The sequence below is a fragment of the Trachemys scripta genome, chromosome 2 (assembly GCF_013100865.1).
Source record: "Trachemys scripta elegans isolate TJP31775 chromosome 2, CAS_Tse_1.0, whole genome shotgun sequence".
Taxonomy (NCBI): domain Eukaryota; kingdom Metazoa; phylum Chordata; order Testudines; family Emydidae; genus Trachemys; species Trachemys scripta.
Window position 1 is genome coordinate 203,047,249 of NC_048299.1, and position 26,443 is coordinate 203,073,691.

Below are 26,443 nucleotides of genomic sequence, written 5' to 3' on the forward strand. Positions count from 1 at the left end.
CATCTAAAAGGGAAAAATCTCTGAGGGATAAAATACATTAAATTCTTAAATTCTTTGTAGAATCTTTCTGCCTATGGGAGTGAAGTCTTTATAGAGAGGTAATTGAACTCCACTACAATAGTGTTCATCGTGTATTTCTTTTAGCACAGGCAAGTGTTTTCACATACTGCATTGCCTTTCTCTTTAATTTTTTTCAGTGTTATTCAGGGGGTGAAACTACATTCCCTGAATGCAGGATCACTTGAGGTTCACAGTTTGTTACATTTCAAAGTACCTAGCACAGTGGGGTCCTGGTCCATGACTAAAGCTTCTAGACTTTATGATAATACAAATAATAAAAATGAAGTAGGAAGGAAGCACAGCCTAAATGTTGAATTTCTTAGGGCCTGATTCCTTAAACAGTATGAATTGTTTTATACCAAAATTACATAACTGATTCTGGCAGCATAAAGATTAATGATACATTTGTATAGCATACACCATCTTGTGTGAATGTGCTGGATGAGGCACTTCCTAACTTCCTTTCATTCATGTGAATGGGAAGCAGCACAAGGCCAGCCCTTTGCATGTGGGATGCAGACAAAACAGGCAGCTGGTAGAGCATTCTCCAAAGTAGATACTTTTCTTATTATGCATACATTATACAGTGTAGAGAGGGTTTCACATACTGAAAGTAAAGTAGGTTTGAGTTAAAGAAGACATAGTAACTTGGCAAGAATTGCTCTAGAACAGCTTTGCTTCCATTTTATTTTTTTCATGCAAGATGAAGGAATTTTTTTGTGTTTTTCAGAATGATTGTTCATGAGAACTAAGGTTAAATACCTGCTTAGTTATTTAATACTGTGCAAAATGCTCTGAAATCATTTTCAGTCCTGTTCATCTTTGGGTATAGAAGAAATTTATCTTAAAGTATATTCAGGTCTTATTTAAACATTTTGTCTTATTTAATTCATATGTATTAAATACTTGTAAAATTGTACAAAAGTACCACAGAACTGTACTAAAAATCTATGGAGGGGTGAGAGAAGACAGCTGAAATTTCTCATTTATATTCCCAAATTTGAATTTTCTTTGGAAATGTTGGCTTGTTGAGTGGGACAAATGGCTTGCCTTTTAAAAGGTACTTGCTTGCCATGATCTGACTTTCTGAATCAGATTACTGAAAAACAGTTGTCTGAAAATCATATATAGCATACTCTACTTGAGAGCTGGATTAGGCTGCTGAACAAGTGAACTGTTGGGTCAGAGATAGAGCTTTGATATGCTCTCCACTGGGACTGTTCAAGCAGACGAGCTGCTGGGGTGGAGGGGATGGGTGGGTGGGTGCTGGAGGTTGCTGCTACAGCTGGCTGTAACGGTGTATATGGGGAGAGGTGCAACGAGGAAGACTGGTGGGGAAACTCCTAAAGAGAGTATTGTGGCAAGGATCAGGGACCGGCTGAGTGGGAAGCTAGAGTTCAGCAAGACCCAGGGAACCGTGGCCAATGGGAGCTGCAGGGGCGGTACCTGTGGGCGGGGGCAGGGCGTAGAGCCCTCGTAGCTGCCCTTCCCCCAAGGAGCAGTAGGGACATGCCAGCCGCTTCCTGGGAGCCTCATGGAGCCTGCACCCCTCACCTCCTCCACCCCAACCCCCTGCCCCAGCCTGGGCCCCCCTCCTGCACCCTGAACCCCTCATTTCTGGCCCCACCCCAGAGCCTGCACCCCCAGCCCAGAGCCCATACCCCCTCCCACACCCCAAACCCCTGCCCCAGCCCGGAGCCCTCTCCCATATTCCGAATCCTTTGACCCCAGCCTAGAGCCCCCTTCCTGCACTCCAAACCCCTATTTCTGGCCCCACCCAGGAGTCCGCACCCACACCCCAACCCCCTGTCCCAGCCCAGTGAAAATGAATGAGTGAGGGTGGGGGGAGAGAGCAACGAAGAGGGGGGATGGAGTGAGCGGGGGCAGAGCCTCGGGGAATGAGCAGGGGGCGGGGCAAGAGTGTTCAGTTTTCTGCGATTAGAAAATTGGCAACCCTAGATTGAATAGAGAATGGGAGTGTTAAAAAACTGACTTTGGGTCATGGGGTGAGGGGTTGGATGGTAAGGAACACAGATAGGATTACACTTAGGACATGCTCACTTGGGGTGGCTACTTCGTTGTGTTGTCTCCCCTGGGAACTGATTTAACCAGATACTGAACAGTGATGACTTATGCTTAATCAGGACAATATGTAACAATGCCGCTTAATCAGGATGCATTTGATTAGTAACGTAGGGCTCAAAGGCTTATCTGGGTGTTAGCTAGGGTGACCAGATAGCAAGTGTAAAAAATCGGGACCGGGGTAAGGGGTAATAGGTGTCTATATAAGAAAAAGCCCCCAAAATCAGGACATCTGGTCACCCTAGTGTTAGCATTCTAGTCTTTCTGCAGAAATTATTGAATAAATATAAAAAAAAATAGATAAAATATTATAAATATTCAATAAAGTTTTTTTTTTTTTTTTCATTTTAATGTTTGGATTTTTTTTTTTAAAGGCCCCTTTTACTTGGGACAACTTCTTAGCTAGTTGTTTGGCAGCTCTAGGTAGTACAGTTAAGATTCTGCTGTATATAAAATATGCAGTTTAGTATTTTTTCCCTAGAGTAACAACTTACTGAAGTTAGTTCTAGAAATAATGCACATATATATCTGGAACTCCACACTTTTAAAATAAAAGCACCTGTGTTTATTTTAATGACTCAGTAGTCTTTAAGTTCAGTCTTTTGGCTATGGAAATTAAATGGGGGGAAAAATAATAGCTTACTTCATTAACATAGTATTTAAAAGTACTTAAAATTGCTTGACTGTTTCATACAGTTATATATAATATTTCATTCTGGTGGATCCCAGAGCAGTTTGCAGATTGTAAACCAGTATGAATAGGAATAGCTTCTCCTCCCAATGAAAGAAAACACTCTGGAATGAAATGCAGCAGCTAACACAACACTACAATGTTATACAACAATTCAAGATGCGAGTTGAAGACCATCACAGTATGCAACTTAAAATGCAAGGGAAATTTAGAGAGGCAGAATGTAATTACCCAAGTTGAAATTTCATTCATCTTTAACACTTAGTCTTACAAAATGTGCCATGGCATCTTTAATCACAACTAATGTCAAACTATACAGAGCCTCCTTCAGGACAGTGATCCTGAATACCATGGTGGAACATTATCAGTGGCCAAGAAATATAGGAGAACACTTTCCTTCTGGACTGTGTTTAGACTTTGTGACTCTTCTTTTTCTTGATCCATTACTAGTGGATGAGAATGAACTTTATCTGTGGAAGACAATTTGGAAGCATTATGAACAAAAAATACACAAGGGTTTTAACAATGTCTTTGAAGATTGCTGCTTTCTTCAATGGAAATCTTGTAAATTTAAATATTTCTAATACCTAGACAGAAAGGGACACTTTTAGGTTACCAGACATCTGTCTTTTGGTGGTTTGGTTTAACTATGGATTTTCATCATTTTGTCTTTTAAATGTTTTTTGAGAGTGCAAATTTGACTTTTCATATCCTATTGGCAACTAGTCTGATCATACCAATTTACTGTCCGTCCCTTTGCACAAAGACATGTTTCAATCTGTGAACTATTTAAATGTTTTATATAATCTACATAATTTTAAACTTTTTAAAGCCACAGATTGTTTGTGGGGGAAAAAATTTGGTTTTATAAATCAAACTGTTCTGAAGACAGCTATACTGGAATCCAGAGGAACTTTTTATGAAAAAAAATATTTACTATTTATCATCCTTGATATTTTCCAAGTGTCAGTAAACTAGTGTATGGTAGCATATTGAAATATTGCATTTTGCGCACATCTTGAGAGTCAAAAAATCCAACAATCCGGTTAATTTTATTTAGCTATTGCTCATTTGTATAGCATCCAGTTTTGTATATTGGAATATAAGCTATCTTCATATATAATTGTCACTAATTGTAAAGAGTTTATATTTATATGCCCACCAAAGGGTTCATTTAATCTTTTTTTGTATAAATGTAGTATTGCAATCCTTTAACTCTTGTTTGTCAATTTAACCCTTCTTTAAAAGACAGTCTTAAAATATCCTTTTAGTTCTGTATTCATCTATCCTTTTTTCTCAGCTTCTCTCTAATTCTAGGCTCATCCCTATAGAATTTGGTTTTTTGTTTTTGTTTTTTATTAACTTGACAAAAAGTTTATCCTGACTTTTCTTGGAAGACTTTAATCGCTACAGTAAAAGCTGTGTTATCTGGCACTTTACCAACCAGAAAGCTCTAGAAACCAGCATTTTTGATATCCATTAGAAGTCCGGTTGGCACGGGGCCGGCAGGCTCCCTACGTGACTCTGTGTGGCTCCCTGGAAGCGGCAACATGTCCCTGCTGCTCCTAGGCGAAGGAACGACCACAGGGGCTCCGTGCGCTGCCCTGCCCACCCCGAGCGCTGGCTCCGGAGCTCCCATTGGCCAGGAGCTGTGGGGGCAGCGCCTGGGGCAGAAGTATTGCGCAGAGCTGCCTGGCCGTGCCTCCGCCTAGGAGCAGTAGGGACATGGCACTGCTTGTGGGTAACCACCAGAGGTGAACGCCACCCAGATCCGACACCCCGAAACCCCTCCCGTGCCCCAGCCCCCCTCCTGCATCCAAATTTCCTCCCAGAGTCTGCTCCCCCTCCTGCGCCCAAACTCCTTCCCTCCATTGATAAGTATAATTCTTAGTTAAGCAGAATTTTTGACTAACCAGCACCCCCTGCCCCCCATTCCCTCAACATGCCGGATAACAAAGCTTTTACTGTATATAGATATTGTAGATAAGTGACAGCCCACTAGTTGTGTGATGTAGGTAATATTTGTTTTCTTCCTTGATCATTGCATATTGCACATAGATGTGTGTTCAGCTTCTTTTGCTGGGGCTTGATTGGTTTTGAACTAATTTCATACAGATTAGCTGAGTGTTTGGTGCCATGGACAGCTTTTTCTCTAATTGTGGAAATGCAATAAAGATCCCTTAATTGATCATTTTGAAGTAAGCTTTTTATAATTGTGTAGTACAAATGGAATTTGTTTCAAGTCAATGTTTACACTTTAGGACAAAGATGGAGACAGGGCTGTTCACCACGCAGCTTTTGGAGATGAAGGTGCTGTGATAGAGGTTTTGCACAGAGGCAGTGCAGATTTGAATGCTCGCAACAAACGCAGACAGACTCCACTTCATATTGCTGTTAACAAAGGTCATTTACAAGTTGTGAAGACTTTACTGGATTTTGGCTGTCATCCTAGTCTCCAGGTAAAACAAATTTTGACTTTCATTTTTTGTCTTCAAACTGTAAGATTTATGCAAATATGATAGGTGGATGCTGCATGTAGATGTATAAATCTTCCTATTAAGGCTGTTACATTGAATTGTTTTCTGTATTTCATATTGAAATTTAAAATGTACCTTGCTCTAGGCATGTGTATAATATTTTAAGTCTATATAGATTGGGTCAATGTACAAATATGTTTAACATGCAGATTAACTCTCTTCCTCCAGTCAGCACCCCTTATCCTTCCCCACATATGTAATCTGGTAAGAGAAGCTTTGCAGTATGACCTAAAGGCCAGCAAATTTAGACTGTCAGAAAAAGGGAGAAAACACCTTCCAGAGTTGAACCCATCACACAGTATGTCTGCCACAAGACTTCCATTCAAACATGAAGTCTGTTATTGAAAGCCTCTGCTGCCATGGTATTACACAGGGAGGAATAACTGCCTCTGTAAACTAATTGGAAACTAGTGCAAACGGTACTGCAAAAGGGAGAAATACTGCCTCAAAAATGAACAAACAAAACCCCACTTCTAAATAAGCAGACAGTTACATTCTGCCTGACCTGAAGCTTCAACATAGCTGCAGGCACAGTGCCTTGCACATGTAAATCTAAAGATGAAAAAGGATGGATAAATGTGCTGAGGTCAGCATCTGAAAGAAAAGGTTGTAAAGCCCTAGGCAAATATGAATGATACAACACACTCCTACTGTTGCTATCTGGATATCCTTGTGCTTCAGACTCCACCAGATTTTCCTATTTGTGCACCTTGGAAAGAAGAGGTGAGAACTTTCTTAAAGCAACTAATGTAGTGATTGCTATTTACTCAATTTATTTCCTCCTCGCCTATTACTTCCATCTTACTGAAGTAGAGCCTCAGCTAGCAAACTTTAATCCAGACCCCAGTTTCTGTAAGCATTGGATATAACAACCAGCCTGTTCTGTTTGGCTCAGTAATAGGGGCAATTGGGTGAAATTCAAATGGCCTGTGATGTAAAGGAGGCTGGGCTATATCTACTGCTCCCTTTGGTCTGTAAACTCAATGAATATATGTAACTACACCATCTACAGGCAATACAAATCAGAAAATCCCTATGACAATAATACATTTTCAGATTCTGCACATGTGCAGAGAAGTCTAATGCACATGCAGTTAAGCAATTGATTTCACTGAGATGTATGAGAATGCAGGAGGCATTTGGGGTTGGGACTTGGCTGTAGCTAACTGGCATGTTCTTTAGCTCTCAAGCCAACCCGCTGCACAAAGGAAAACAATTTAGTCTACATACAATAAGCTCAAGAAATCAGATTGGTTGGAATGAATAAACTATATCATTTCATTTTGGTGGGCCAGTGCAGGATGTTTGCCAAATTTGGCAGATATTGCTGTTTTGACGTCTGCTATTCCCACAGAAAAAGTTCTAAGGGATCCTTTTTACACTGTGCTGCAGTGTGCTGCTAATTGATAAGCACTAGTGATGAAATACTGGCCCCACTGAAGTCAATTGCAAAACTCCTGTTGACTTCAGTAGGGTCAGGATTTCACCCAGAAACATAAATCCTGAGAATATGCATCTCTGCAGCAGTACAATGAACTCAACTAAAAACATTTTCCTACTGTAGACATTATAGGATGCTTTATTTTTAATTTAAATTGTTGGGTTTTTGAGCAAATTATGCACAAGTGTATTTTTTCTTTAATTTGGACTTTTCAAAACTAAAACCCCAGGAAGCTAAAAAAGTGAATATAAATTCTGTGGTCAGGTGTGTGCTGAAAAATTTCTGGCACCTTTAAACCATGTATTGTCTTGTTGGTACTAGCCATAAATTATTTATAAAATGTAATGTTGCCCCATGAAATCTTCCCTTTTGCTTCATTAAAAATACAGCCTTGCACAAGTTTAACTATCCTGGGGGGGTGCACATTTTTCATTGGTCTGCTTTGTTCATATTATTTTTTAGAGGAGATTTTAGCTTGAATTTTTGTATGACAGTTGTCTCAAACATGAAGATTAAATTTATGAACTATATATTTGAAATTTATGCTAGTAGACATTTGAATTTTTATAAATCTTGAACTTAAAGAATTTTTAATGTCTAACTTTTTTTGTGATGCATGACACTTTTTATAGCAAATACATGCAGAAAACATGGCAGTTAATGACTTTTGTAGGTGATACTGAACTACACATTGCCTACATACTTGAAAAATTTGCATAGCTCTTTGTTGTGTGCAGATCACACAGATCTACCTCTACTCCAGACCTGAGTCTGTCCAGACTGAGATCTGTCTGTCTCTCTGACATCTCCTCATGGATATTCAGCGGACAGCTAAAGCTCAACATGACTATAACAGAGTTCTTAATTTCCCTTCTCCCTACCTCTTACTCTCACTCACTGTGGACAACACAACCATCCTATTGCTCAAGCCTGTAACCTGGGAGTCCTCTTTGATTCAGACCTTTCTCTAGCTCCTCACATTCAGGCTATGTGTGAATCTTGTTAATTTTTTTTCTGCTTAACGTTTCTCAGATACAGCCTTTCCTACCTATCCACACAGTTAAAACTTTTGACCAGGCTCTGATGAACTCATGTCTCAATCATTGCAACATTCTTTTCCCTGGTATTAATGTTGCATTCTTGCCCCAATCATCTACTCAGAATGCTGCTTCAAATATCTTTTTCCTAATGTGTTGCTTTGACATGTTGCCTGTCTCTGCATCCCTCCACTGGCTCCCTCTTCTCTATTGTATCAAACATAAACAACATGTCTTCATTTTTGAGGCCCTTGATGCCCTATCCTCATCCTACCTATCATCTCTTTCGAGATGTCAGCTCCCACCTCTGCTAGGCCAATAATTCCAGCCTAAATCACTCGCTTGTTAATTTTTCAAAAAAGCACCTTTATGCTTTCTCACGTGCTGCCCCTCACTATTGGGGCAGGAGCTCCCCATAAGCAGCTGCAAAGTTATCTCCTCCAAATTCCTCCCCAAAACTGTCTTCTGCCGTGATACCTACATAAAGCTTGATAAATGGGCCACTGGCCTGCTGAGACAATTACCTATCATGCTGATTAATATTGTCTCATTGTTTCCTTCTACTTCCCTTTTGGCTTACATTTAGATTGTAAGCTCATTGGGGCAGTGACAGTCTGTTTTATATTTTATGTTTTGTATTTGTATGGTGCCTAGTAGTATGATGTCCTGGTCCTAGATGCTATAGTAATACAATTAATAAATAAATACATATATATTAACTTCTCCTTCAGACTGTCCTTGTTCTGTGATTAAACTTCACAAAAACTATTATGACCAAAAAGCAGTGTTAAGTGTGCAGACTGGACTGGAGTTATAATTTGTAAGTGCTGGAAAATGGTATTAAAAGTTATCTTGTATTTGCATCTCATTAGTTCCTATAGTGACATGTGAGACCTTCTTTTCCCATAAATTTCCTTTTTAAATAGGTAAATATGGAAGCTGAAGAAAATCATTTCTATTTTTAGGATTCTGAAGGTGACACTCCGCTCCATGATGCGATAAGTAAAAAGCGTGATGACATCCTGGCTGTACTGTTAGAAGCTGGGGCAGATGTTACTATTACAAACAACAATGGATTTAATGCTCTCCATCATGCTGCACTAAGAGGGAATCCCAGGTAAATTCTTGTTGTCTTTAGTGTTTAGTTCATGATGTTTGATTAAAGGAGGAAAAATGAGAAAAAACATTCTGGTATTTCGGTAACTATTTATAGTAGATTTATTATGCTGAAATGTAGCAAGCCAGATTTTTACCCAAAAGTGAAATTTTGGAGAGACTTTATGTAAAAATGGTTCGGCTACTGAGTATGAGAAGGAAGGGTCAGGTGGTTGGCTATGTGGTGAGGGGAAGGAGATGCTCTCCCAATCATTTTAAAAAACATTTTTATATACAACCATTAAACTGTTCTATAGCTGGAACAACTGAGGGTAAAAAGTTGAAATTTTGAATGGAATGAATCTTTATTAAGAAGAGCCATTGAGTATTTCAGTGAAAATTTGAGATTTGGGAGTTAGGAGGCTTTGAAAACTGTATTTTACACATGCACAATAACTGAAATAGAGGTATTTTTAACAACTTTCTACCAATGGAAGGAAGGTTGGTTGGGTTGTGCATGCATGTATGGTAGGTACATATACTTGGGAATGTGGGTATTTCTGAAATTGTGCAGTCAGCAAGGGTTCCATAGGAGCACAGTGGTTTGCATGGTTAATTGTATTCTCACATGAGCGTCTAATAGTGCAACGTATGCTCCGAATGAAGCAAGGGCTGTCCTGGCCTAATTAATTAATTAAAAAATATTAGCCTAGGAAATTTCATAAAAAGTACTTTGGGGGAATAGTAGGCGTTCAGATATGAGAATGCCATGGTTATGGATCCATATGTATCCTTAACTCTGTCCCCTTGTGTGATTATAACATTCCTGTCCTGAGTCATCTGATCTTAAGTTACTATTTTTCAAGTAACAATATAATATATGTTTATAAACCCCAGTGAATGAGGCACAGATTTGCAGGAGTCTTCATGTAACATGCTATGAGTACTGTAAGTTGCTGAGTGAGTGAGGATTCCTTAGCATAGTAATGAGTTTTTCTACCTGCCATATGCAGACTATCATACATTAGTAGATGAAGTTGCATGTGTAAGCTTATAGAAACATTGTGTAATATTTTAAAAATATGTGGTCATGTAGTTAAAGATTGTATTATTCACACTCATAAGTAGGCAGTTTTGGGTTGCACATACAACTGTAACAATGCCATTATGTAATTTGAGTGCTTAACCATGTAACCATAATGTCTTAATCTTTTCTGTTTAGAATAGTAAATACTGATTTACAAAGCAAAGTTACAAGGATATTCCTCTAAAGCCCTGTACAGTATAAAGTGAGCATGTTTAAGTTTGTCATGTTAACTTTGCCCTTGATGGTACAATAATTTAAAACATCAAAACCATGTATTTATAATAGCATATTTATTGAAGTAGATTTGCCATTTTTGACCTATTCACAACAGTTCATTCTTTAATTGTTTATCTGTAAGCTTGTTTTGTTGCGTTTAGTAACTGCACATTTTTTTCTAAAATCTTCATTTGTATATAATAATTCTAGTAGTTGGCTTTTTTGCATGATTTAAGCCAGGGATCGGCAACGTTCGGCATGCGGCTTGCCAGGGTAAGCACCCTAGCGAGCCGGGCTAGTTTATTTACCAGGTTCGGCCGATTGCGGCCCCCACTGACCGCGGTTCGCTGTCCCGGGCCAATGGGAGTGGCGGGAAGCTGCGGCCAGCACATCCCTCGGCCCGCGCCGCTTCTCGCTGCCCCCATTGGCCCGGGACGGCGAGCCGCGGCCAGTGGGGGCCGCGATCAGCCGAACCTGCCGCGTCAGCAGGTAAATAAACTGGCCCGGCCCGCCAGGGTGCTTACCCTGGTGAGCTGCGTGCCGAACGTTGATGACTCCTGATTTAAGCTGTTTGGAAAGCTTTCACTGTCACTGCTTGTGAAGAGCTATTTATGGATAAATGGCATTCTCCAGAGTTTCAGTCCAGCACTTTCATTAGCATTAAGTGCAAATATAATGGAAAATTTGATGTCATTTGCATGCAACTAAACCAGCATTTTATGAATAAATGAAGTGTTAATGTTTTTATTTCATTGCTTGTTTGAGCTGAAAGGTAATGGAATTGTTTAGTAACAGAAAAGCTAATGGAGTTGGACGTGTAACTGTGGGTATTGCTTGGCCTGTAGAATCTTTACTAATTTTTGTGGCTAATACATGAGACGAGAACCACGATTGACTTTTAACTCTTACATTTTCGTGACTGGCAGTTAGCAAATTACACTTAAATATTTTCCTATGTCCATATGGAATCAGATGCACATAATAAACACAGAACCAGATAGTAACAGTTTTAGTTGTTTTGAATGGAACTGTACTTTAATCCAGTGGAAATGATGTTATGAAGAATAGGAAAAATTGCACTTAAATTTTTCTACAGCACTCATCGCCATAGTATCTAAGATAGGAAACACTTCAAGGAGCTAATCAAGACACTAGACAACATGACTAGCTGCACTCATTTGAAGGCACTTGCCTTTCTGACTATCAGAATCTGAAGCCTTGGCATTTTACTAGATTAGTCAGTGCTCCTTGATATCTAGGTAGCAGCAGTAGGCAAAAGTACCATCTTCTGTCTCCAGCTTGTCAGGATTCAATGGCTGTTGCTCTGAGGACCTTGCCTAGTGACCGTGATCCATATGTTCTTCACCTCAAGATTAGATTCCCTGTATTTGGAGTCAAGACCACTCTTACTCATTGAGACAACTGCTTATTGGGCCACTGAGGCTGTCTGATCCTAGGGGGGATATTTTGGGAGTTGGAAGCCTTGGAACCCAGTGTGGCAAATGAGCTCTACTCTGACCATTCTCAGAGTGTGGTGCAAACCCACATTCCAGAGAAGCATTCCTGCAATAACAAGCTTAAGAACAGTGATTGAGAGGTGGGAAAATATTGCAGGTATAAGTGATTGATTGAACTCTACGATGGTACCTGGATACTATTGTGACTGAAGAGGAAAGCGTAGATTTATGTAGGTGCTTGTATGGCTCTCATCTAACTAACTAAATATAAATAAAAATAAAAAAAATAAATAAATGAACACCTCCTAAGTGGGTTTTCTTTTAATCTCCTTTTCTTCTTTCCTAACCTATAGAAGAAATAGTTTGATTATTTCATACATTTTTTGTATGAGTAGATGAGTATCCACATGGATATGAGAAGAAATTAAGAGAAAATCTCATGAGATTTGCATTTTGTTCTGAAATTTTCATGGCCCCTCATCTCTTGCCAGAGTGGCTTATGTAGTCCCAGGTGCAGTTTTGTCTGCAGCGCTCAAACTTTTTCTATTGGTTGTCCGTTTCATTGCCCTCCAGCTAGCCTCCTCCCAGTTAAAACTAGGGGACTATTAGCTCAGGTACTTTGTTCTTAACTGTTCTGTTGTATCACATATAGAGTGGCAGTCTGTTAAATAGAAGGTATATAAACTATTTCAGGCTTTGAGACAAAACCAGAACATTACCTTAATCTGGAAATAAATTTAAAGCTAGTGCAGTCTTTGCACCTCATGAGTTGCCATGGTGTCATGTGAAATCTTGGTGTTTTACTAGATTAACTATAATTTTCACATAGTTTGAAGCTATAGACTTCTGTGCAGAATACTGCAGTAATCTAGTCTTAAGGTGACAGACATGAGTCTGAAGACCCATCACAAAAGGACCCAAACCTCTTGCCAAATTTAGATAGATTTAATTTACTTCAGAAGTGCTTGGATTATACAGCAACGCTTACTATTAAAAGATTAGATGGATGATGGCAAGAGATTCCTTGACACTTGCCAAGTTGGCATCCAGAAGCAGCTGAGTGTCTACTACACCCCTACATTCCTCTTTATGACAGGTTGCTAGTCCTACTAATAAACAACAGGCAGACCTCATTAAGAGCAACTGTATAAACCCCACTAGACTCTTCAAGTCTGTCAGCACCTTGTCAGTAGTATTGAAGGCAGTTGTTCTAAAAGACTTGTCATAGACATTTGACTCCCAGATTGTTCCCCACCACAACTATTATGTTTTTCCCTCATATAGGGAGACTCCAGGATAGTATGGAGATGGGGTCATACAGCTAAGGACTCTTAGAAGTTTCTGGAAGAGTTCTGTCATGACTTAGTCTCCCCCAGCCCTCCCCCAAAATAGATTTGTGATAGTTGATGTGTCAGTAAAGCAATGTTGTTTGTTTGAATAAAGGTTTAACAACCTTTTTTAAAAGTTGGTCTCCAGCAATGGCCTCCACACCTCTCTTTTGGCATTCACCTGCAAGTAGGGGCCTGGAACTAATGCACAGGGTGGCTCATACATTCTAGTACCCCAAGAGTGCCAGTGAACATCGTGGCTGAAACTCAAGCAAAGATAACTCCTCTCCCCCCAAAAAAACCAATCAACCAACAAGCTGTTTGTGCTACCACTCTACAGACCATTAAGTTAACAGCAATACACTACCATATGCTTCACCTTTAGCCTCGCTCTCAGAAAACCTTGTGCAAATTTGTCAATTTTGAGTACCAACATCATTTGGTCACAGGAGATAGCGGTATACTATTGTAAAATTACAGTTTAGCTTTTATTCTGAAAGCTTTACGTGTCTGTAGATCATTGAGGTAAATGTGGTTCAACTTTGTTGATATTATTAGCCTATTATATCTAGCACATTGAATTATGTTGAATTGCAAGGTTTTAATATATTGCCGTTTCTCTGTTGATCTTTGCTTATTTCCTAATGCTTTCTATCTAATGTTTTGTTTTAATTAATAATCTGAAAAAATCATTAAATGTTTAATTGATTTTGGATATTAAGTAGAAAATATTAAAATAAGACAGTAAATAATTAAGAGGTCTATAGTTTTAGATGATTCAGAATTTTTTTCTACACATTTGTCCGATGAAAGTATGCTTGTGCGGATATAGTAAGTGTGTCTTAATGATGATATGTTGATTATGGCCAGTAATCAACATCCTAACGTTTTGAGTTTTAATTATTGTAACAGGTAAGATATTTTACCTTCGTGTGTGTACATGTATGAAAGAACCATCAGTACAGAATAAGAGTTTTCTTGGCTTTTGTAATAGTATGTAAAATTTATACAATACAGTAGACCTGATTCCGTATGTGCCATAGATACACTTCTTGCTTAAAGGAATTGCTGAGTAAAAAGAAACAATTATGTTCAAGATAGGTGGAGTAAGTGTGTAGAAATTTCATTTTTATTTAACAGAGAACCTTGTTAAAATTTTTGAGTCCACCTAAATATACCAGATTGTTACAAACTCATTAGCTTCTGCCTTTTCCCCCCTAAGGATTATGAACCCCATTGCTGAAAGTTGTAAAGACATTTCCCTAATTTTGAGATATGTCCATTTCTTACTTCTTAACCAAATTTTACAAGCACCAAATAGAAACAAAAATAGGACTTGGGTATATATTACGGGTCAATCATATTTTCCAAATTACCATAACCATGGTTATATTTAATTTGTCCAGAAATAGTCTGTTGCTTCAAATATTTTGAGCTAAAGAATGTAGCTGTGAAGAGTGAGTGAGTGCACTTGTCCCCGTAGCCGCAAACATCTTGATTCTGCATTCTGTCTTGGGAATAAAGCTTAAAGAATAGTGCAATTAACATCTTAAATTGAATCGCCTTTTTGCCCAAAAGGACTTCTTAAGTAATGGCCATACAGACTACCATCCTATGGGCATCCATATTACCAGTTCATCAAAGGAATAATTTAAAGTTATAATTTTAGTATAGTTTAGCTTTAGGTGGGAACAGAAGCTGAATGTCTAACGGTAAGATGCACTTTTCAAATACTTTTCTTCAATAGCAAATGGCATGTATTTTGCTGCAGAGACTAATTTGTTCATAAACTAGTAATTACAATTTGGGAGATTATACATGTCTTTTAAAATGGAGTTGGAAATCCTTTTGCTATTTCCTGTTTTGGTATTTGTATTGGGTGAATCCATGTTATGTATGGGTGAGGTACTGAACTGTTTGGTGGTGATGGAATAGAGAAATGAGATTTGTCAAAAGTATGTTTAGCCTTAGTAAGAATTACAGGATTACTTTGGGGGGGTTATTCTCAGATGTATTTGGATGACTAAGTTGCCAGGGCAATAGGTTGGGTGTGGGGGAAGTGCTGAAATTTTAGTCATTTTTCTAAAAGGATGAAAATTATCTTGACTTGGTATTTGCACTTAATTCAGTAAGTGCATGTGATTCAATTTGGGAAGCTGAACATAAGACATACACTTTAGGAAGGTATTACAGTATAGAAAAAAGTTCAGAAAATGCTTTTACAGAAGACTTTTCTAAATGTGAGTGGGGAGGAAATATAATCTCTCAGGGTTAAACCTTCGAGTAGGTGGCGAATTAGAGTGTAGCATCGAGGTCAGTGACAAATTTATTAGCTGTTAATTGTAAATAATATTCTCAACATGTACAAGATGCAAATACAGTTGCTTCCCTGAGGGATTTCCTCTCTAGTACAATATTGTTAGAAAAAGAATACCTGTGAAGCAGAATCAATATGATAGTAGAGTACGTTTCCCTCTCCCCCCCTCCCTTTTTGTGTGTTTTTAAAGCAGGGGGGGAGAAACCTTAAGGAAAAACAGGAAGCAATACATGACTGAACAATCAATTTATTTGAATGCGGAATTTTTTTCTTATAGAAATTACCATTGGTACCATTTTTTACTAAATAAGAACAGAATGTGAAACACAAATAATTCTACAAGTAATTGTTTATCTAGAAATACTGCCTTTGGGACATCCTGAAGTATAACTGAATACCATACTTTCACATTTGTTTCCTTCTGTTGACCGTGTGCATTTAATCTGTCCAGAATAGTTGAAGTATGTTCAAAGTTGCCATTATACAAGTGTTAAATCCATTATTGAAAATATTTGATGTCCTGTAGTGATCAATGCATAGCTACAGCTGGTTGAAGGGGACCAAATCCATTGAAGAGGTGATTTGGTTCCATTTTACCAGCTTTAGCAAAGCATTGGAGTGCAGGAAAGCTGTAACTTTTTATAACAAAACAGCTGAGTTTTTTATTGTACACCTACAATTTTAAAAGTACACACATTTTTCAGCTATAAATGTTACACTTATTGACACTTCGCTTTTAATTTTTAAAGTAATTGGAGATTTAACTTAAGTCATTTTTGGAGGGAGGGCAGGAAGGAAACATTTACCCCAGAATGCCTTATACAATATACCAGTCTGTTCTCTCTTTTAGCATCTTTGTCGGCACAACTATAGACTAGCCTCATGTCAAAGTACAGTGGCAGTATTAAACATTTTTCCTTTTGATTGTTTAATTCTGGAGAGTGTTTGGATTTATGTTTAGGGCCACTTACATTTATTCCTTTTACTCATTAAATTAAAGTGCACTAGAGAAAGCAACACTTCCCCCCCCCACACCCTTTATATCTTGCTGCTGCTTTAGTACAATAGTTGATTAGCACAAGTAACAGATTAGGTTGTGGAAAGAGGAGTATTGTAGCCTCTCTCTTATAAATATCAAGTGCTTTTAATTCATTTTGGTACATTTCTAATTAGCATTCACTTTAGGAATTCCCATATATGCCATTATAGTACAAGGGAATTTTTTTCTGTTTACACATGCTTTCTCTTTCTGTACAAACACCTGATGTTATCAATCTGGAACTTTCTTTATCTAAAGCCCTTTTAGATGAAAGGTTCCTTAACACACTACATATCTTTTTATAAGTAGAGTTAAACGTGCTATATTTCATGCATTTTCTTAAAGGTAATTTGTGCTGGTAAATTGCAATAGATACACTAAACAGACAAATATTGCATTTGAAAACCTGGGGTTTTTTTTAAGCTTTGCTGGGGAGACATTAGTTCAAACCATGCACTAATAATGCTCCTGTCAAGTGTAGTCTTCATCTGTTTGTTGTGAAGTCTAATGATGAAATTTATGTAAATATATTCTTTACACCATCTATCCTAATAGAAACATGGCAGGTGTGTCATTTGAACTTAAGCATTAAAGACCGCTATAAAAGTGGCTTCTATTTTTACCAGTTATACAGGAGCTGTTTTACAGATCCAGCTGCTCAAGTGTGCTTTTGGATGGCAATACAGTTTCATGTACTGGCCATATCGGGGCAAAAAAATGGCCATGGAAAACAGCAGTGTAGCATTTGATAATGTCAGCATCTGTTATCCCTGTCAGTCACGCAGTTGAAATATTTGAGTTACAACAGTGTCAGCAGATGCCCAGAGTTCAGCATGTGCTCAGTTAAAATTGAACAGCTGATCTAAGTGATGGATGTGACATTTTAGAGTGACTGAGTATATTCTTAGAGATATGTTAATATGAGCTAGCAAGAAGCAATGTCAATATATAATTTTAACTTTTATATCTCTCTGAGAACTGTCATTTTGTTTCATAGTAGAATTGCTGTCTTATTACGGCATAGCAAGAGCGGATTCAGCATCAGTGGCTTGTTATAAAGAACCTGTCACAATAAGTTTGATCCTTAGTAAAGATAGTCAGATATTTAGATTGAAACCTACATATCAATTGCTGGCATAACATGGAAAGCTTCAGAGAAATAAATGAAGTTGTCCACTTACTCCAATAGTGAATTGGGTTCTCAGTCTACAGATCTGTCAGTTACGAGCCTAGAAGCTAAGCAGCATTATGAAACCCAGTAGAGTTGCTAATAGTTTAGCTTTTTTCCATTATAAAACAGCCTGTAATTTGGAGGTTGGAGTTCTATACAGACTACATTCCAAGGTATTTGATCATGTGGAAAATAACTCAGACCAATGTATAAAAAATTACCTTATGAATACAGTTACATTAGTTTGATTCCTTTTTATATAAGTGTAATTCTATAGTTCCGGCTAAATACTTTTTAAAAAAAATATCTAATAATTTTTGGTATTTTGTAGTGATTAAGATTCGCCTCCTTTGAAAAATGGAACACATATCCAATAAAGTAATATTTTTGAAGGCATAATTATCCTTTGGGTCTCTTACATTTGAGATTTTCCTTTCCTGACACAAAAAATGATCCCAGAATTTTAAAAATATTAAAATAAAGAAACGAATGGACTCAGAATCTTTATTCTTTAATCTGGGCCAATTGTGCCTGTTACGACAAGCATGTATAATATGCAAGCATTACTGTTCGGAGCCTCCTATAATATCTATACATAGATGAGTAAGTGCAGCACAAGTCATTCGTTACTTAAAAATTTCTTTGTGTTGACTGATTTTGTTGATGTGTTTTAGTTAACATTAATTTTTAGAAGTAAATGGTATGCTTCTGTTGACAGCTTCACCTTTCTCTTATTTTCCATATAGCTTTTACAATTACAGCTTACCAAACTAGGGTTTCATAATTTAAAACTGAAATTTTAGGTGAAGAGTTTAAGGAGCAGCAGTATAAATTTGATAATTTCATATGTAATTCAGAATTGCTTAGCCAGTTTTGTTAAAATTAGACTGCGTTTTTCAGAAAAATGTAGGAATCCTGTGTTCTGTGATTCCCGTGTTTTTGTTTTGGAATCTGTCATTAACCTTAATCCGCTGACTGGCAGCTGTGGCCTAGAAATCTCTGCATTGTCACTTTACATGCATGAACCTGACACTGCAGTTTATTCCATCCAAGCTCTCAGTGCATTTAATAACGGTTGATTTGGAGAAACACCAAACTTATGTCTCTAAAATATTAGAATTTGTATATGGTCATTTAAAATTATTTTGAAAACATTTTTCTCTTCTGTTTGCTAAATCAAAAATTAACTGCCAAGCAGTTTCTTACAACAGTGTTAATTATTACTAGACTCGGTGTCTATGGATTATTAGGCAAACTTAATTTTGGAATCAGAGCATGGTCTGCAGATTTAAGATTTTTTTTTTAATCACATTCCTCATTTCTTTAGATAATCTTTAAAAAAGTCTACTTTAGTTGAATAAAGTTAGGGTGAAAAAGATTTTTCTGAATAGGATTGATAATCAGTTTTGCAAATAGGCTATATATTTCATCCAGAGTTTTGTAGTGTGACTATTTGCATTTCCAAACTCATTTTGAATTTATAAACAAAAACCCTGAAGTTTTGTTCATAATTTATCTACAACCAATAACAGAACTTTCTCTACCCACCCTCTAAATAAGTGACTTGGGATAATGTTTCAAGATTCATAAGCAATACGTGATTTTACTTTGGCAGTAGCGTCATCTGACCCTTACCAAGTTAATTTGCCACATGAAAGTCATTCAAACAATAGGAGACCTGTTTCTTCCAGCTGCAGTTTAATTTCCTCTTACTGGTCGTTCAGTGCCTGCCAAAAATACATACTTCTTTACATTCCATAGCATTATATGTTCATATGGGTACATAAAGAAGTATGTACTCTGGGCAGGAATACATATAGTTGCTCAGCTATCTGTCAAAAAGAATCTGAAAGTATTTTGCTTTTTCGTTCCTTTCCTTGTTAGAAGATGCAGAATGCATGTTGTCATTTCTTTGAAAGAACAGTCTTAAAATAAACTTGTTATAAGCTAACCTTTTTCTCTAAGACTGAACTTTACAATGCAATTTACCTGCAAAGTGACTTAAAGTGTTTTACAGTTCCATGTTCCGTGATGACATGGACATTTGAAGCACTTATCCAGATTTTTGTTGTCTCTTGGTGTTCATTCTGGCTGGCCAATTTTGAAGGTAGAGATGTCATTGGTGGGTGGCTTTGCAAAGTACTTTCCTGGAATAGATAATTGTAGTCCACCATAAGAACTTCAGTTTTCTTTGAGTCTTCTGCCAGATTTCCATGCTGGTATACAGATTGCATTTAGTATCCTGAAGGGAAGTATAAACTCATCCAATATGATGGAAGGAAATAACCTTTACCCCCTTCCCCCCCTCTCAAAAAATCCTGTCCACTTCCCCCCAGGTCTAGTATCTCTTTCTACTGCAGATCCAGACTTAAAACAAATAAAAACCAAACTCCCACAAGGCTGATGATCCTGCTAATTGAAAAGATGACATTGAATTTTTTAAAAATGATTGTGGCAGGATTTGGGTTTTTAGCGGGCCAGAGGTCATATGTGAGAGCCAATGCTTACTTGGCACTTCTAGAATAGTTTTTTTGAGTTTGTGTAGTTGCTCACCTGCTTCAGTCGCAGAATCTTTTTCAGGCTTACAATATCAGTGCCAATTTACATAAATGATAAATGTTCATCTGTTTAAATTGAATTTTATTCCCTTTCTTCACATTCTGTTATGTGCTTCGGAGGTACACGATCAGCTTTTAATGACCAGTAAACATTCAGTATGCGGGCAGGGTGTGACTTTTAAAGAGCCGACAGAAGTAGATTGACTGCCTAATTTATAGTTAGTAGGTGTTTAAGAAAAAAAAAAAAAGTTGGTGTCAGTTATAGTAGACTTTGCCTTTCCAGTGTTAGAAATGCTATTTTGAAATAAACTTAAAAATTAGTAAATTTAATAGGCCTGAGAAAAGGGGAGAGCAGTGGAAGTAAAAATTTCTGCAGCCCATGACAAAAAGCTAGTGCAGCTGATAGAGAGCAAATCAGAGTGTGGCAGTAGCTAGCACAGTACTACAAGGAGAAACAGCAATGCAGCATTAGAATTACAGCATGCACATTCTAGGTTTAAAATGGGTTGTTTTCTTGTACATCTAAGGTAGATCACTAAAAATCTAACAAATGTTTTGGAGCTAAGCAGTGAATTACTGTACTATTGACTTTTTAAAATATAGTTTTAAAATGTTTGAGTTAGTTGTGATTTCTAAGGTACGGTGATGCTTTTCACTAAAATTAAATCATTTTGATTTTTAGAAATCATTGCATGGCAATACACTACCAGTGCATATCTGATAAAAGATCTGTCAAATATCTGCTGTGAAATTTGGACTAGAGTTTTCGCTAAGCCTGCTCTTTATACTACAAATGCTTGATACTTTAACACACTGAAATTAAGCTGTGCCCAGAATAGAGGTACGAATATAACAATAAAAACAATCTAGTAAATAATAGTTAAACATGCAGAAAGTCATAGGTATCCTTTAAATGTGCAGAATAACACAGGCCTCCTATTACCTGTAAGCTTAGTATCATGCAGCATTTGCAGTTGGAAGAGAGGTAATGACCTAGAGAGATACATCAGCAGCAGCCATCTCATCTTGAGTGTTCGTCTGATTCAGCTCTTCATTATATGCGAGGGGGAGTAGGGGGGAAGTGTCAGTGAATACAGTACCTTACCACCTTAAATAGATAAAACTTCAAAGCAAAATAGTGTGAACAGTGAAGCTTACTTGGTGCTGCTACCTTTCTTGGATTGATAAAATATGGATGATGTTGCGTAGAAATTAATACCTTGTGGCTGCTGGGCTAAGAATCCAAGGAAAGATGCTAGGAAGCCCTGGGATGGTGAACTCAGCCCATTGGCAGATGAAAGTAATCAGAGAAAAAGTTGGAGTGACCCAAAAAAAAAAAAAAAAAAAATTTCTTCCAGCTCCTTAGATATTGCACCGCATTTGTTCTTGATTGAGATTAAGTTTCCAGGCTTAACTGTAGGCAGATCTGTGTTGAAGCTCCATTCCATCTCCAGAGGTCAAGTCTGTGAGTGAGGTCAGGGCTCCCACATGCACACTACAGAAGAAACTAACTGTATTTCCCACTCAGAGGGCATGAGCAAAACTGTTACAGCTTTATAGGCAGCTAAGCATTTGAAACATGCACTCCCAGGCAAACAGGCTCTCTTGTGCCTCTCTCTTCCCTGACCATATTTAGTCAACCATTGCAAAAAATAATCTCTCAGTTGTTGATTGTCGATCCAGAATCTGAGGGAGCCTCTATCTTGCTCTCTGCTCATTGATTATTCATCCTGCTGTCCCAACACTGTTTAGCCATTTGTCCTGATATTTTTTTAGCACTGCCAAATAAAGCCGTCTCTCATGTTTCCACTTATATTTCCCAGATTTTCACTGAGCTTGCACTGCTACTAGTAAAGCCTGATGCGGCTGTCACCATACTTAGAAACACTGCAGAGTAAAAAAAAAAAAAAAAAAGAAAAGCTCTGGTAGTAGCAGGATAGGGTCTTTAGGCAGATATGAAACAATAAATATCCCTCTGCTGCCACAACAGATTGTGTAACCTGTTTTCTTGATCAGTGAAAAGTGCTGTGAATAATAATAGGCTTTTTAGTCTCAGGACTAAGTGCCCTGTAGTTTAATTATATAACTAGTTTTAAGTTTTTTTTCTAGAAAATTTACATTTTATTTGACCGATAAGTTTTGTGCTATTTGCCTGTTCTAAGCAAAATCAGAAATGATTTGGCAAATGGAAAACATTTGTGCTTTATTAATAAACAAATTATCATTATGTAATGTGTTTATAATACTATCTGCATAAATTTTGCTTTATTAAAAACTACTAACAAGCAGAGTGCCAGTATTTTAGAAAAACTTAATGTTTCTTGGTGAAGAAATTTTAATATCATTCTGCAGATTTTATTTCCATTCATATAAACTGTCTTCTAACAAATACAGTAGCTATACTTTCAGAATTTGAAAACAAATTTTTGAATTTTGATATAGAACAGTTATTTGCTCCAGAAGAGAATAGCTAGGAGTAACTGCTGACCATCTTCATTTAAGTACCACAGACAGTAGTAAGTAAAACCAAAATAACTCAGTTAAGACTTCCCGTATCTTTCTAGACAGAAATCCCTTTGGAAGAATATGCTTTGTGGTTCTTTGGGCAACAGTTATAGGCACTCAGGTGCAGCATAAATATTTTTTCCAGCAGAGAGAAAAGAGTAAATGCCAAATATAACCAAACAGTTCAATGTTTAGGATTAAACCTAGCCCCATAAATATAAGAAATGACTGCATCATTACCTCATCCTGATATATGTAAGTGTTGCTTTTAATACATTGAGTTACAGTATTTTCAGGATAGAAGGGTTGAAATGCAAAAGATTGACTGGAAGAGACCAGTATTTTCTGAGGCCCTCCCCTTTCTTTGCTCTTTGGAGTGTAACTTGAATTAATAACATTGTGCAGCAACATTCTAGTCTGTAGCTGAGGCTTCATCTGAGCTTTTCGTTATAAATTCAGTGTCTTTCCCCTCACCTCTTTCAAAATCCACATGTTACAGTGGCCTCAAAATCAGTAGGCCTAGGGCGAATATATATTTCTACCAAATTTGAACTAAAATTGTACAAGGGGTTCTTGAAAGATAACACCCTAAACAAGTGTATTCTAAAAAAAAAAAAAAAATTAAAAAACTTTCACAGAAATAAAAAGAGAACCTAGATTTTAGTTCTTAGCTAGCTGAGATCCAGTGCATGATATCGAAGATTACGTGATTAGTCAAACTTGAAAAGTTATTAACATTTTAAATAGGAAAAATGCTGTGACTCATCATTCTGGCAAGTTTAATATGGAGTGTAAAATGACTGATTGGAGACCTAATCTTTCATTCATACAAGTCTTTAGTCCTTTTCCTTAATGATAGACCTCAAAATGTAAATAAATTATTGGGAGGTTTTGTCATTGGTGAAAGAGAATATTCCCCTATTCTGAGTCTTACTTTAGAACCTTAACCAGAGAGGAAGGATGCCTTTGGTAAAGTATGCGATTTTGAATCAGGAAATCTTGGGTCTCTTCCAATGTCAGTCAGATTTTGTGGCAATGTGCATGCCCTGTCCCTTGTCGGGGTGGGCAGGGTGTGTGCTGATAGTCTGGTAGGCTGTAACCACAGTATCTTGGGTCTTGCCACAGTGAGATTCAAGGATCAGGGTCTAAGCGGCAGCTCTCGGGTATAGGGCAGTGCGACCTAGTAGCCAGAGTCAATACTGCGGCCCTTGCGTTCAGGGCCGTGTGGCCTAGTGGCCAGAGTCAATATGGCAGCCCTAGTGGCCAATACCTGGGGGGCCATCACCAGGAGGGTGGTGGCCTGGGCCCACCCGACTCCACCGGGCCCTGACCCAGGGCCCTAACAGTGACGGAATAGTCCACCACTGGGTCAGCAGGGAATCCCACCGAAACATGCTGACCTTGCAGAGGTACAAGATACCACTTGCTCAACCTTCCTGGATCACTTCCTACTGTGCTTCCTGAAGCTGCAGTCCATGGGGCAGTGGAGTCTCCGGGCACCTCAGCACAGGTAACTCCCTGGGACTCTGATGGCTACAGATCTCCAGCTCCCGCAGGCAAGGGCTGTGACAGTTCCTCAGCTGGAGCCTCAACCAACAGTCCTTCCTCTCCGACGGTCAGACCAGACTGAGCCAGATTGCTCCCTTTTATACTAGCATAACATTTGAAGCATGCCCAGTACAGCCTGAGGGGCGGAACTTCCTCCACCCACAGTGTGGGGTTAATCCCTTCCGGCCCAGTGTGGGGAATGCACACTCTGTCACAGACTTCCTGTGCGACACTCGGTAAGCACTTAATCTCTCTGTCTTAGTTTTCCATCTATAAAGTGGGGATACTTCCTTACCTCAGAGGGGTGAATAATAAATTCATTACTGTTTGTGACATGCTCATGTCCAGCTGATGAACATCACCAAAAGGTCTATAGATAAAAACTATGTTTAAGCAATATTTATCTGCTGATTGATATTGCAGAAGGTGTAATATGTTGAAATTGTTAGAGCTGTGCTAAACAGGTGGGGAGTAGGTTCCATAGCTGAGCCCTCATTAAATGCACTGGTAAATTGCAAGTGTTGAGAGTGGAGGATCCCCCCACACTTTTGCCTTTCATTCTCATGAGGTTCTTGCCCTTACAAAAAGTTAACTGTAGTTTTCTCACTCCCTCCAAAATCAAAATCTTTCTCAGTGAAACTTGGAAATTTTGAAAACTTTGGCTGGCTCTGTGTAGTTGGTTGACAAAGAAATGAAATTTCTGCAAACATTCATTCCTTTTTTGTTGAAATTTAACATTTGAATTTTAATCCAAAATTCAGAAAATATTAACCAGTTCTAGTAGATAGCACTAGGTTAAATTGGAAAAATGACTAAGGCCATGCCTCCACTAGCACTTACGTTGTCAAAACTTTTGCTGCTCAGGGGTGTAGAAAAAACATCCTCCTGAACAAAAGTTTTGTTGGCATAAATGCTCGTGTGCACAATGCTGTGTCAGCTGACATAGCTACCACTGCTTGTTGAACTGGTTTTATGATCTTGACGGAAGAACTCTCTCCTGTTGGCATAACGTGGCTACACAGTACATGAGCGCTCTTACAGTGTTGGTACCGCTGTGCCCCTGTAAGCTTGTAAGTTGTAGACATTGCCTAAATCATAGAGTTTAAGGCTAGAAGGGACCACCAGATCATCTAGTGTGCTCTCTTGTATATTGAAGGCCACTAGCACCGCCCAGCACCTGCATACTTAACCCAACAACTAAAAATAGACCAAAGTTTTACAGCCCACAGGAGACTAGACGATTATGTGCTACAGGCAAATAAAAGGAGGGATCACGAAGGCCTCCATAATGGCAGGGAAATGATTAAGTCAGCCATACCCAGATAATCTTGGGAAGTGACACGTAGTGTCACACTGCAGAGGATGGTGAAACTGTTCTAATGGCACTGCCAGGTTTCTTCCTGATCCCACATATGGTGATCAGTTAAACCCTGCGAATGTCAACAAGAACCAGCCAGCCAAGCATCTGAGAGAGAGGAAGCTAGGTGCCCTCTCAGAGCCCTGCCCCTCACCATCCAATGTTCCATCTCCATCCGTGGCCATCTCTGATCCTTCAGAGGAAGGCGATCAAAAAGACTTCTAAGAAAAATGTGTACAAATGAATATTTTATTCACCAGAAAATTGAAAAATACTAAGTGGCTCGCTCTTTCTCAGTGTTTACTGTAAAACAGGTCATGTTTGAGGTTTTGAGTTGTCCAACTGACCTGTCTGAGTTTGTAACATGTGGGAAAATCATGGTGGGTTTTCTTCATGTTTTTGTTACTCAAAAATGGCTGATCTAATGTTGCTAAAAATTTCATTTAAAATAACCATCTTGTAATCAAGTCTGGAAAATTTCAGACTAGAAAGAATTTGAGAAAGTTGAGCCAACTGAAAAAGGAGGCTTGCAATGTAAACTTCAACTCAACCTTAATTATAAACAGCGTCCCTGTTGACAAACACTAACGCATAACTGTGTTATATGACTGGGCAAGAAAATCGCAGGTAATGTGCAGCCTCGATAGGTGCAAAGTAATGCACATTGGAAAAAATAATACCACATATATATATACAGTTATGGGTTTTAAATTAGCTATTACCACTCAAGTAAGAGATCTTGGAGTCACTCTGGATAGTTCTCTGAAAACTTCCACTCAATGTGCAGAAGGGGTAAAAAAGGCTAACAGTATGTTAGGAAGTATTAGGAAAAGGGGTAGAAAATAAGACAGACTATTGTGATGCCACTATATAAATCTGTGGTGCATCCATGCCTTGAATACTTTGTCTAGTTTTGG

General features: G+C 38.2%; 1 protein-coding gene across 3 annotated transcripts in view; it reads left to right on the forward strand.

The window, feature by feature from the left end:
• MIB1 (mindbomb E3 ubiquitin protein ligase 1) overlaps window positions 1-26,443 on the forward strand; it is a 116,406-nt gene that overhangs the window by 35,245 nt on the left and 54,718 nt on the right. For all 3 annotated transcript variants that reach the window (XM_034762752.1, XM_034762754.1, XM_034762753.1), the window contains exons 11-12: window positions 5,095-5,292; window positions 8,814-8,965. In XM_034762752.1, the coding sequence (XP_034618643.1) occupies window positions 5,095-5,292; window positions 8,814-8,965 (350 nt within the window). The remainder of the gene's footprint in view (window positions 1-5,094; window positions 5,293-8,813; window positions 8,966-26,443) is intronic.